Genomic DNA, 12,580 nt, shown 5'->3' on the forward strand with positions numbered 1-12,580 from the left:
TGGAACCAACCCTGATACTTGTTAGAAGAGGAGTCTCCCAAATTATAAAACAAATTATAGAAATACAAAAACTTATAACTAGGAAAACGGTTGTTAAGACGCTACAGGAGATTCATAAGGAGAAGATGATGCAGCCAAACGAGGAAGAAGTGGTAATCACTTGTCTTCGAAAGTGTTTGAAGAGAACAGTTTGTGCTGTTGTTATGGAAGAATTTGAAACATCGCGCACGTGGAAAAAATTGGCAAGACAGGATACAATGCATTTCGTGACACATGGAAAAGCACTTCTAAGTCATAAAAAGCACGAAAGGAAGATTCTAGAAAACGAGAATGAACTTTATTCTAAAAAGGGCTTATGCGTCGTCCTATCCAACCAACGATCCAAGATAGCGCAATTTGATCAGGGTCGATAAAATCAAATATACACACTTTGAAATTATAGTATCCAAACACAAGTTGATCCATTGCCATGAGTCAATGTGTTAAAAATTATTGGACCCAGGTTAAAGGAATGATCTTCGATAATTGGACGACCTAAAACCTTTATGTAGTACTAGACTAGACTTCATGGATTTTAGACGATATTTTTTTAGTAAAGAAATGAGATTTATATCTATTTATCATTTTTCTATTTCAAAGATATATGATATGCAGCTTAAATGCATATATGAATAGAAAGAGGGGTCCAAAACTTAGGCATTTGAATTTTTAATTTAAAATAATCAACATTTTCAATCTATATTTGTTCTTCAATTTAAAACTACAGCTCTTGAACAGGGAAAAAAAATTATATATATATATATATATATATATATATATATATATATATATATATATATATATATATATATATATATATAATATACATACTTGTTTATGGACGTACCTTTTATAACTTTACATTATCCACAACTTTTCGTAAAAAAATGTAAATTATAATTTCATCAAAAAGTAAACAGTACATAGTCAAATTATTCTTAATATAATTTTAAAAATATATTCCATCAATTACGATATACATGAATACGAAACAAATAATCCTACTCTAATAGATTTTTCTATATATATATAGACATACTTGCATCCAATTTGAAATCAGAAAAAAAAATCAATATTAATTGGTGATTCACAAAGGATAATTGCATAAAAAAGACAACAAAATGCAATAGCTCTTTGCCTCAACATATGATGCTACGTAAAGTATGTTCTAGAATGAGTATAAATGAGATAGGTGGTTTTACGTATTGGACTAATCTGTAAAAGATCAAGAGCATCTTAAACATCTTTGGCATCTGGCTGGCGACTAGTCATGTGAGATACCACAAACTTAGAGAGTTCATTAATGGCAGCTTGAACCTGATAATCACCACCAGGTTCCCTCTGCCTTGCCCATCTTAGAGTATCAGCACTTAATCCATTGTATTCAAATGCAGCATCAGTAGTCTTTCGTGATGTGGCCAGGGCCTTCTCCAAGTCTACCTGGGACAATGGTCTAGGAGCCTGAACCATGAAATTAGACCTTATCAGAAGCAGTCATCAATAAAACTGTACAGATTACGAATTGCTGTTCAAAATATTAAGAATTGACCCAGTGTAATGAAGGGATAATTAGTTGCTTCTACTTCAATATATTTCTTCAAAACTAGAAAGACTATAAAAAGGCTTCATGCATACAAGCACAAAACTGTCATATTGGCACCAATTGATCTTTACGCGTGTCAGAAATTGCTTTCATTGACCAACACATTAGTCAATCCGTGCAAACATATCTCCATGATCAGGTTCATAGAACAGTTTTAAAAATAGACTTTACTCAACTAAAATGAAATGTTGTGGTAAAAGATAATGATGAATCACTCACAGAAACACTTCTCCCTTTCTTCTCTTCATCCAGAAGTTCTCTAATTGGAAAATATGCAGCTTTCTTGCACAGGTCAAATAGATCCGAACCAGTGTAACCTTCACATAAGAAAGCTATATGGTCAAAATCAATGTTTTCTTCAATCCTCTCACCCTTCAAGATAACATTCAATATGTCAGCCCTCTCCTTTTGGTCCGGAATACCAATTTCAAATGCTTGAGGAAGTCGTCGAAGTATTGCTTCATCAAGTTCTGAAGGACGATTAGTAGCAGCAAGGACCATAACTTGAGCATTCTCTACACAATAAATTAAAAGTCATCATAATTAAAAATCTTTGACAGGTACAAATAATAATGCTAAATAGAGCAGCATCAATTCACCGGATCTGCATGAGCCTCGGAAGAGGAGTACATAATACGTTTAAAACTTACTATCAGTAGTAAAACCATCCCACAGAGCCATGAATTCAGTTTTCATGTTTAACAAAGCCTCGTGATCTGTTTGACGACGCTGACCCAAAAAGCTGTCAACTTCATCAATGAATATGATGGCAGGCTGGAGCTTATGAGCTAGGCTAAATATGGCAGTCACTGAAAAAGAAAAGCAGCTCACCAGTAATCCAAATAAAAGACTTAATAACTCAGATTGTGCTTCATATTGTTTCAATATGGTATCAGTTGTTTTAATTAGACTTAATTAAATTTTAAGTATCTTATAAATTTGGGTATTTTTAATTAAATTTTTATATAAAAAAATCATTCTATTAAGTGTTTTTCTAAGTACCCTGTGTTCGATTTTCTTGCCTTCGCGTTCTAGTCAACTCACTCCTTTGGATTGGAGACGGAAATATGGAAGTAATGGTCACACCATCCCACTAACAGAAAAAATCAAACTGAATGGGTACTTAAAAAAAATAAAAAATATGTTTAGCACTCTATAGAGACTCAGTTGAAAATTTGAAATAGGGACTCAGTTGAAAATACTCAATTAAGGAATTACTTAAAGCTTAATCAAGTCTTTTAATTATATGCAAAAAGATATAAAACATCCATCAAAGTGGACAAACTCAGAACTAAACATAGAAGATATGCAATTGAAAAAAATGAGATCATAACATAAGGTACAATCTGCACGGAAAACTATATGAATGCATGTAAAAAATAACAGACAAAAGGTATAATAACAATTATGATTATGCACAACTCTTAGAACAAAACATAGGATTCTATGTTCTAACCTACCATAGAGAATAATGACTACAGTACTCAACACCAGTCAGAAATAAGAACGAAATTGAAGGGGCAATACTCAATGTCAAATTGCCTTAATTTGTAAGAACTGGAAACGAGGGCTATGATTTTGAAGCAGGCCTAAGATTTGGAGAATGTATGAGAGGAGAAACAAGGGTGTGCAAAGGGTGTAACAAAATAAGTTACGGAGTGAGAGAAACAAAAGGAGAGAGAAAAAGGAAGTCTGAGGAAAGATATTGAAGATTTCTTTTGTCCAAGGGTTGTTAGCCTCTCTGGAGGAGCTGCTCTGCGGCAATAGGAATCATCATCCCGCTGTATTTTCTATTTCATTTTGAGGAATAATATGTATATCATCTTAATTTCCCCGTTTATTCCTCTACTTTTTAGGTTTTGTAAACAAAATTTATTTCCAATATATATTCTTTCCATATAAACATATGCAGTACAGGAATAAATATAAAAATATTTTCCCATTTACAAAAACAATATACAGATTCTCTCTAAAACCAAAATGTAAATCAATCTCTTCCCCCATGGTTGCTGATAAGAACTATTATTGAATTCAAGTAAAACTTTAGGGATCCACACTTGGTTACAACTCTCAGCACAAGCACAAAATGCCAACAATAAGATCAAAGCCAGAACAATTAGAACCTGCCTTGTGGCAACAGCCACACCCTAAATATACTAAATGAATCCTATCCGCCCTCCACCACCCTCCACTTCCTTATATCCCTCCCCTGAGCTGATTTCAGCATCTCTCTCCTCCATTTGTGGCGTAAACATTGTTTCCTCCTTACTTTATTGTACACCTATCTGCTCTTCTCCCATAGTATTGTTTCAATGGAGATTGAGGCCCATCAATAGCTCCTCCACCATCAAGCAGCACCCAAGTGATGTCCTCCTTGGGTAACCCAACCTACTGCTTAAGCACCTCCCCGTTTCCATTTAACAACTTCCTAGTTGTTAGCAAAACTACTGGTACAATTTGCAATTCCAATTCCCTTCTTAAGAAAAGGGGAAGTTCTTGACTCGGTTGACTAATTGGAGGAGCCTTTTTGAGTTAAGAAATGTGAAAAATTGGATGCAATCTTGATGTTGCTGGTAAAAGAACTTTATAAGCAACAACACCAATCTTTTCCAAGACCTTGAATGGCTCAAAATCCGGGACTAAGTTTTTCATTCACACATCTTGCCAAATAATCCCAGTATATAGGGTTGGGCCTTTAAGTAAACCATGTCCCCAACCTGAAATTCCACCTCCCTCCTGCTCTGTATTTGGGCTTTAAGCAAATTTTGTTTCAATTTCTCTAAGACATTATCCCTTACAAGTAATAATTGGTCAACCTCGTCTAATACAATGTTGTTTCCATGGTAAGGAACAATGTTAGGGGAATCACAATCAAAGAGTGTTTTAAAAGGAATCACAATCAAAGAATGTTTTAAAAGGAATCACCTTTATAGAAGCATTGAATATAGATTGAACCAAAACTCAACCCATGCCAACCACTTTGCCCATTGATTAGAATGGCCATCGACAAAGCACCTTAAGTGGGCTTCAATGGTGAGGTCAGTCACCTCCATTTGGTTGTTAGTTTCGAGATGGAATGCAGAGCTAAATTTTAGTTTGATGACAGCCAAGCGAAATAGCTCCTGCCAAAAATGCACTATGGAAAATCCTATTCCTATCCAAAACAATAGAATTAGGGAAACCATACAACCTAACAATTTCCTTCACAAAGACACAAAGGATTGGGCCTTTAAGTAAACCATGTCCCCAACCTGAAATTCCACCTCCCTCCTGCTCTGTATTTGGGCTTTAAGCAAATTTTGTTTCAATTTCTCTAAGACATTATCCCTTACAAGTAATAATTGGTCAACCTCGTCTAATACAATGTTGTTTCCATGGTAAGGAACAATGTTAGGGGAATCACAATCAAAGAGTATGGATGACACAAAGGAATGAAATCAGCATTACTTACTTAGGCTATCCATAATGACCATGATAGTGTCAGCTCCCTTAACCATGGGAAGTCCCCCAATAAAGTCCATGGAAATAACACACATGGTTTGTAATGGGCAATGCTGGAGTAATCCAACAACTTAGTCACCCATTTAACCCGCTGTCCAACTGATACCCTTTGCTCCAATAAATATTTCCAACTCCTACAATCTATTCTAATATTAATGTAGGTCTAACAAATATTGGCGCCACTTATGCCAGGAAACACTATTGCCATGAGCTCACATTCATGCACTGGTTTTACCTTACTTTTGTCCGAGCAAGCATGACTAATAAAAGCCAACGGTAACCCTGTTGCATTAAAACTGCCCCAATTTCATGCTCAGAAGCATCAGTCTCTATCACAAATGGCAGCTCAAAATTCAGCATAGCTAATGTGGCATATTCTCCATTTCCTCTTTCAATTGCTAAAAATAATGTTCTGCTTCCTTCGACCATTTGAAATTGTTCTTTTCCAATATCTGTGGGCACAGTTTAGCAATCACCCCGTGATTGTGTACAAAGTATAGTAACCTGTCAACCCCAAGAATCCATTTCAGCCTCTAATATCCTTAGGGACAGGCCAACTCTTCATTGCTGCAGCCTTTGATCATCTAAAATGCCCCCAGCTGAAATGATATGCCCAAGACATTCCAACTTTTTACTCCAAATTTACTCCCCTTACTATTAACCCACATCTCATTACTATGCATTAGTTGAAAATACACTTGCAAACGGTCATTATGTGAAGAGAAATCCAAGCTATACACTAGGATATCCTTAAAATATACCAACGCAAACTTTGGTGATAATATCTAAAATTTGGTTCATGAGAGTTTGCAACGTTGAAGGAGCATTTAAAAAATTTTGTAATCAACCGATAGCTACCACATAATTTTCAAGCAAAGAAACAACTATAAAAAAATTCTGATCAATTGGGATCACGTTAGGCATAGGCCCAAATGTATTTAATCTCATATTCAGCAAACTATAAAAGAAATCATTTCCAGAAAACTCAAGAGCTAGCATGACCAGGTTTTATTTCAATGCAAAAAAAAAAAATCCTTGTGAATTGAATAGAAGAAAATAAACATAGTGTGTGCATACCAAGTTTCTGGGCATCTCCAAACCACTTGCTCATCAGGTTTGATATCCTAACATTGATGAAAACTGCTCCAGACTCCTTAGCAATAGCTTTGGCAAGCATGGTCTTCCCCGTGCCAGGGGGTCCATACAGAAGGACACCCTTTTGTGGCCCAAGAAGTTTACCATGAGAAAACAAGTCAGGTCTTCTTAGAGGCAGAATAACAAGTTCATATAGGGCTTGTTTTGTCGTTTTCAGTCCTCCGATTGAGTTAAACTCCACATTAATGTGGTCAGGATTGATAACATCGCATGCTATGACATCCTGTAAAAGATAAAATGCTTAAACTTAAAAATAACCTATTCCCTCCATTTAACATAAAATTAGAAAATAAAACTTTTGAAATAATATAAGGTAATATATCCCCATATAGAATATGTAAGAAACAGGTTTTAAGTAATTTATTTATGTCAATATGATTATGATTTCAAACTTATTCCATCTTCAGACGCAAATTGGTCAACAATCATTTAACCCCAGTTCCAGAAACTCATTTAGAATAGAGGAACTTGAAGCAAGAAATCCAACTGGAAAACTAACGCAAAAAGACCTTTCCCATCCATTACCCTGTCATTCAACAAAACACTGCACAACTGGGCATTCCATGTAAAGTTGTTTCAGAAACCAACATAGTACCGAAAAGGAACCAGGAAAGTGAAATAAAAGATCACATTACTAATCTGCACAAAAGTAACCCTTTTGACAGATCCAGAAAAATTGCATATACTCAGAGACTAAAACCATTACCAAAAAAATCAAATATGTACAATACAGCTGGCTGAATTCCTCACTAACCCTACTATATCCATGCCTTAAACACCTTCTTAGTCCAATGATGGACATGCAAATAGCCAAAAAACATCAAACATCACACCAAACCCAGTGCAGCATGTAAAGAACCATACATCAAGATTCAACAATATATTCAGAAAGCACACGATAAGGATATAATTTGTTGCATAATTGTGACACGACTCAGGCCATGCCTTTTCACAAACATAACTTTTCACCCATATTTAAAGGCAGCAATTAAGAAACCAATTCGATGCCCTTGTTTGGATAAGTTTCTATGTACACATTTTAAAGATAAAAAGATACAAAGTAAAAACAATAAAATCCTACAACTAGTTTACTCATTTATAAAAAAGGAAATCATCTTTCGTTCGGAAAAGCCAATACAATAGAGTTTTTACAAATTAAGATAAACATATGTTATTAACTGCTAAGAACATACAAAGAAATTTATCCGGACAGTAATGCTACACTTGTTTGTGATAAATGTGTAAAATACTTAAAAATTAAGATAACAATACAGAAGAGAAAAAACACAATAGTTAAGGTTGTGGACCTCGTAAGGATTTGTGTTAACAAGAGGACGACCAAGGCGTTTGGCTATCTCCTTTTTGTGGTGAAGGGCCTTTTTGGAAGCCTCGCGATTCGGGTCGAGTTGTCGGAGACCAACAAACAAGACCAAGCAACTCAGTGCTGCGCTAGCTGCGTACAGAACAAGTTCTTGAACCAACTTCGACTCTGATAAACGACCCATATCCTATGCTTTTTCAAAAAATCAGAACCGTTCACGAAAAGGGAGGGAGCGAATTTTATTCTTTTGTTGCTTTTATCTTCTCTTCCGACTCGCGAATGGCGGTGGGAAAAACCATGCGGACGGACAAGAAGATGGATGATTCCAGAAAATTAACCGATTTGTTGCTTGACTAAAACCTAAGCGGAAAGATATTAGGAAAATAGATTTAATCGGGTTCAAGTAAAAATTTTGTTTTTTAACATTCATATTTAACTTTTAAAATATGTACCTACCAAAAAGTAATTAATTTTAAAGTATTTAGTTCTTAAAATAAATTATTTTTAACTAAATAAAATTCTTTTAAAATATTAGCAAAAACAGATTGGTTATTGAGTCTTTACGTGGATATTTTTTAATTATTATCTATCTTATTTTAGTTAGTTAAATTTAATATACGTATTAATTTTAATTTTATATATTTAGTTAAATAAAATTTTTAGTATAAAATTTGTATTATGAAATACTAGTGGACAAATATGATGTAATGTTCTTCTATATATTGTAGTATATAATTTGGATGAAAATAATATGGAAAAAGAAATATAAATTACATATTTTTTTCCAAAAAAAAAGAAATATTTTTGCATAATGTTAATAGACATTATAATATTTTACTGCCTTATCCTTTTAATAAATTCGTGTTTAAAACAAGTTATGAGATATTGTCTTTAACATTTTACAATATGTTTTTAACTTGTATGTATGTTAGGTTTTGGAGAATATGTTTTTTCGTTTAACCACAAAAGGATTTGACAAGTAATGTCCAAACTATAAGTGTCGAGATCCTAAAAAGTTAGAGATGAGCAAAAAATCTATTTGATCCTAAAAAGTTGGACCGCGATATTCCAACAACGTTTTGTTAACACTTTTTTGACAACGCCACGTGTCGTTGTTTGATTGGTTTGTTTTAAAAAGAATATTTTATAAAAACCTTCGAAATGGAAGTCCGTAACCCTTCTTTTAACTGAAAATCCGAAAATACCCCTTTTCTCTGTTTCATTGGAAACGAAGGTCTCTTCTCGTGAAGGTCCAAGGTCGCGTTTCGTGCCGCTTCACTTTGTTTTCTCTGTGATTGTTCTGTGTGCGTGGTGTTGTCTCCGTCCATTTTCGTCTCCTGTTATCGTGCGGAATGGCAAGGTCCGGTGACCATTGTCCGACGACGAAGGTAAGTGGTTTTCCATTCCATCTCGTAGCTTGCTTATTTGGTTTGGGTTAAGGTTTGATTGGTTTTCCATTCCATGTCGTAGCATGCTTATTTGGTTTGGGTTAAGGTTTGGGGTTCGTATCCTTGTGTTGTGGTTCTGGGGTTATTGGGTTTCGTTGTTTTGCTGATTTTATTTTGGTTTATGCAGTTGAGTGTTCGTCACTCTTTTTCGACAAAGTATATATGTACTTTGAACGAACGCTTGACAGACGAGCATCGGTCATTGATTGCGAAGACTCCATTTGCGTGGTTTTTAGATGTCAATGTCAATGTTAAACTAGGTAGAAATATATTGAGTGAGTTATTGGGTAAGTGGGACGACTCTAGTAGTGGTTTTTTAGTTGGGAATAAAGTTTTGAATATAAATGAAAATGATATTTATTTATGGTTGGGATTGAGTACAGATGGTGCAAATATTAACTTAAAGGAAGAAATGGGCAATACTGAATGTGTGAAATACATAGGCAAAGGAACAAAGGAATTGAATTCGATATACAAAATTCTAATGCGAAAACACAAGAAAAAGATCCCTTGTTCTCATTTTTGTAGCCTTTACCTCCTGGTAGGGATAAGTGAGATTTTATTTCCAAAACGTAGCGGAAAAGTGTTTCTCGTAATGTTTAATATTGTTGACAACTTAACTGGTTTGGGTAGTTATTGTTGGGGTAGTGTAGTTTATCATTTTCTGTTACGTAGTTTGTGCAAAGCTTTAGAAGGCTTGAAGAAAGGCAAAGGTTCAACAAACGTTTACGTCGATGGTTGTGCTTACATGTTGCAAGTAATTAATAGTATTTGATGTAATTATTTTAATTGTTTTTTGAATTTAGTTTCTTACAAGTTGAGATGATTTATTTTTTTTAGGTATGGTTTTTTGAGCTATTTGTTCCACCAAAAGGTCCTATTGATAAATTTCCACGAATATTGCATTGGATGAATATAAGTGTTGGAGACAAGTTCGTAAAACAGTGTATGGAGACAGGTTTGGTATGTTGTTTGTTATCGGAAGTTTTGTTATGTTTTCATATATTGACAAAAGTTGTGTAATCTGTAATGTGTGGTTAAATTTCAGGTTGTTGACGATGTTTATGGTGGTGCTTCAACCAAGGATAAGGAGGAATACAGACCAACACCAAAAAGAAAGGATGCTAAACCAAGAGGAAAGAAGAAACAAAAAAGAATCCGCAGAGAAACTTTTATGCGTGCCTTAGAGGACCAAGAATTTCTAATTGAAGAACTTAAAAGGAGGGTTGAAAGTTTGGAGGCACAATTGGCTGAAGAGAAGGCAAGAAGGCAAAATAAAGATGACGTTGGACAAAGTGTGCCTCGTACAGAACCATCCGTGAACACTGGTTTTGTATCCCCTACTGACATTGACGGAAATGAACGACCTTTGAAGACATATGTTAGGGTTGGATCACGAAGGCGTTACAAGGGAAGAGCACTTAGGACTCCATACACTGGAACCGTAGTGCTTAGAATAAAAAATGAGTGATTTGTGTATTTAGTTGATTAATGGAAAGTAAATGATAATTATAATAATTGTAAATAGATTAAGAAAACAAAGTGTAATTTATCCGATTTAGTTCAATGATATAAAATTTGAGTTTTTGTTTGAATTGGTCTCATTTTATTTTTTGAATACAATTGTTATTATGAGTTGTGGGTTTGTGGATTTCAGAATGTGGTCAAGTTTTGTGTCTCCTAAGTTGCAGGCTTGTTTGTAAGATGTTGGTGTTTGAGTGGTCATTCTGGGTACCATGGGTGACCAATGTCAAAACCAGTTGATTTGAATGACAATTTGAGTGGGGGGTGATGTGATGTGAGGCCAAGAAGTGTGGAGTGACCCCTCATCACTTGGACGAGCAAGTTGTGCAAGGGATGACTGAGGGTGTTGAATAAATGCTCTGCTAATCGTTTACAACATCCTGGTAAACGATTACCCGAGAGAAAATGGGATTTGGTACAGAAAGTCCAACTGAGGTAGTCAGTCAGGTTAACAGGGGTGACCATTGTGTAAAAATTAAGTTTTAGGCACTTTTGCACTTGTCTGAGGCTGGTTCTGGTGTTTCAGTGGTGGGAGAGGGTGATTGGTGATGTGATTATGTCCCAAGGAGTGTGGAGTGACCCCTCATCAGTTGGAGGAGCAAGCTGTGCAAGGGCTGGCTGAGTGTGTTGAAAAAAGGCCTTGGTAATCGTTTACAACAGCCTGGTAAACGATTACCCGAGAGAAAATGGGATTTTGTACATAAAGTCCAACTGAGGTAGTCAGTCAGGTTAACATGGGTGACAATTGGAAAAAAAAGTGAGTTTTAGTTTTACAGACAACTATTATGTAATGTTCAAAAGTGAGTTTTAGGAACTTTTGCACTTGTCTTAGGTTGGTCCACGTGTTTCAGTGGTGGGAGAGGGTGGTTGGTGATGTGATGATGTCCCAAGGAGTGTGGAGTGACCCCTCATCAGTAGGAGGAGCAAGCTGTGCAATGGATGACTGAGGGTGTTGAAAAAAGGCCTTGGTAATCGTTTACAACTTCCTGGTAAACGATTACCCGAGAGAAAATTGGATTTTGTACAGAAAGTCCAACAGAGGTAGTCAGTCAGGTAAACAGGGGTGACCATTGTCAAAAAAAGTGACTTTTAGGCACTTTTGCACTTGTTGGAGGGTGGTCCTGGTGTTTCAGTGGTGGGAGAGGGTGATTTGTGATGCGATTATGTCCCAAGGAGTGTGGAGTGACCCCTCATCAGTTGGAGGAGCAAGTTGTGCAAGGGATGACTGAGTGTGTTGAAAAAAGGCCTTGGTAATCGTTTACAACTTCCTGCTAAACGATTACCCGAGAGAAAATTGGATTTTGTACAGAAAGTCCAACTGAGGTAGTCAGTCAGGTAAACAGGGGTGACCATTGTCAAAAAAGTGACTTTTAGGCACTTTTGCACTTGTCTGAGGGTGGTCCTGGTGTTTCAGTGGTGGGAGAGGGTGATTTGTGATGTGATTATGTCCCAAGGAGTGTGGAGTGACCCCTCATCAGTAGGAGGAGTAAGCTGTGCAATGGATGATTGAGGGTGTTGAAAAAAGGCCTTGGTAATCGTTTACAACTTCCTGGTAAACGATTACCTGAGAGAAAATTGGATTTTGTACAGAAAGTCCAACAGAGGTAGTCAGTCAGGTAAACCGGGGTGACCATTGTCAAAAAAAGTGACTTTTAGGAACTTTTGCACTTGTCTGAGGGTGGTCCTGGTGTTTCAGTGGTGGGAGAGGGTGATTTGTGATGTGATTATGTCCCAAGGAGTGTGGAGTGACCCCTCATCGGTTGGAGGAGCAAGCTGTGCAATGGATGACTGAGGGTGTTGAAAAAAGGCCTTGGTAATCGTTTACAACTTCGTGGTAAACGATTACCCAAGAGAAAATGGGATTTTGTACAGAAAGTCCAACTGAGGTAGTCAGTCAGGTTAACAGGGGTGACCATTGGAAACAAAAGTGAGTTTTAGTTTTACAGACAACTGCAATGTTATTAAGTGGTATTGGTTAGTGGTATTGGT

General features: G+C 36.1%; 2 protein-coding genes across 2 annotated transcripts; one reads left to right on the forward strand and one right to left on the reverse strand.

The window, feature by feature from the left end:
* Nucleotides 1–1,088: 1,088 nt before the first annotated feature.
* Nucleotides 1,089–7,981, reverse strand: LOC148205054 (uncharacterized). Its single transcript, XM_088102472.1, has 5 exons — nucleotides 7,606–7,981; nucleotides 6,221–6,521; nucleotides 2,293–2,451; nucleotides 1,862–2,157; nucleotides 1,089–1,500 (listed from the first exon to the last, which is right to left on the reverse strand). Exons 1-5 carry the CDS (start codon nucleotides 7,801–7,803, stop codon nucleotides 1,276–1,278), a joined length of 1,179 nt encoding a protein of 392 aa, XP_087958598.1. The 5' UTR covers nucleotides 7,804–7,981; the 3' UTR covers nucleotides 1,089–1,275.
* A 1,800-nt stretch (nucleotides 7,982–9,781) lies between these two features.
* Nucleotides 9,782–10,538, forward strand: LOC148205055 (uncharacterized). Its single transcript, XM_088116560.1, has 2 exons — nucleotides 9,782–10,030; nucleotides 10,116–10,538. Exons 1-2 carry the CDS (start codon nucleotides 9,977–9,979, stop codon nucleotides 10,536–10,538), a joined length of 477 nt encoding a protein of 158 aa, XP_087972686.1. The 5' UTR covers nucleotides 9,782–9,976.
* Nucleotides 10,539–12,580: the final 2,042 nt, after the last annotated feature.

Source organism: Vigna umbellata, chromosome 1, assembly GCF_029865625.1.
Source record: "Vigna umbellata cultivar VRB3 chromosome 1, Vumbellata_1.0, whole genome shotgun sequence".
Taxonomy (NCBI): Eukaryota; Viridiplantae; Streptophyta; class Magnoliopsida; order Fabales; family Fabaceae; genus Vigna; species Vigna umbellata.

Excerpts from the sequence above, each read along its gene's own strand:
- LOC148205054 (XM_088102472.1), bottom strand. The coding sequence starts at position 7,803 with ATGGGTCGTTTATCAGAGTCGAAGTTGGTTCAAGAACTTGTTCTGTAC. Across the intron at positions 6,522-7,605 it reads TTAACACAAATCCTTACGAG|GATGTCATAGCATGCGATGT; the intron begins GTCCACAACCTT and ends TATCTTTTACAG. Across the intron at positions 2,158-2,292 it reads GGATGGTTTTACTACTGATA|AGAATGCTCAAGTTATGGTC; the intron begins GTAAGTTTTAAA and ends TTTATTGTGTAG.
- LOC148205055 (XM_088116560.1), top strand. The coding sequence starts at position 9,977 with ATGAATATAAGTGTTGGAGACAAGTTCGTAAAACAGTGTATGGAGACA. Across the intron at positions 10,031-10,115 it reads AGTGTATGGAGACAGGTTTG|GTTGTTGACGATGTTTATGG; the intron begins GTATGTTGTTTG and ends GTTAAATTTCAG.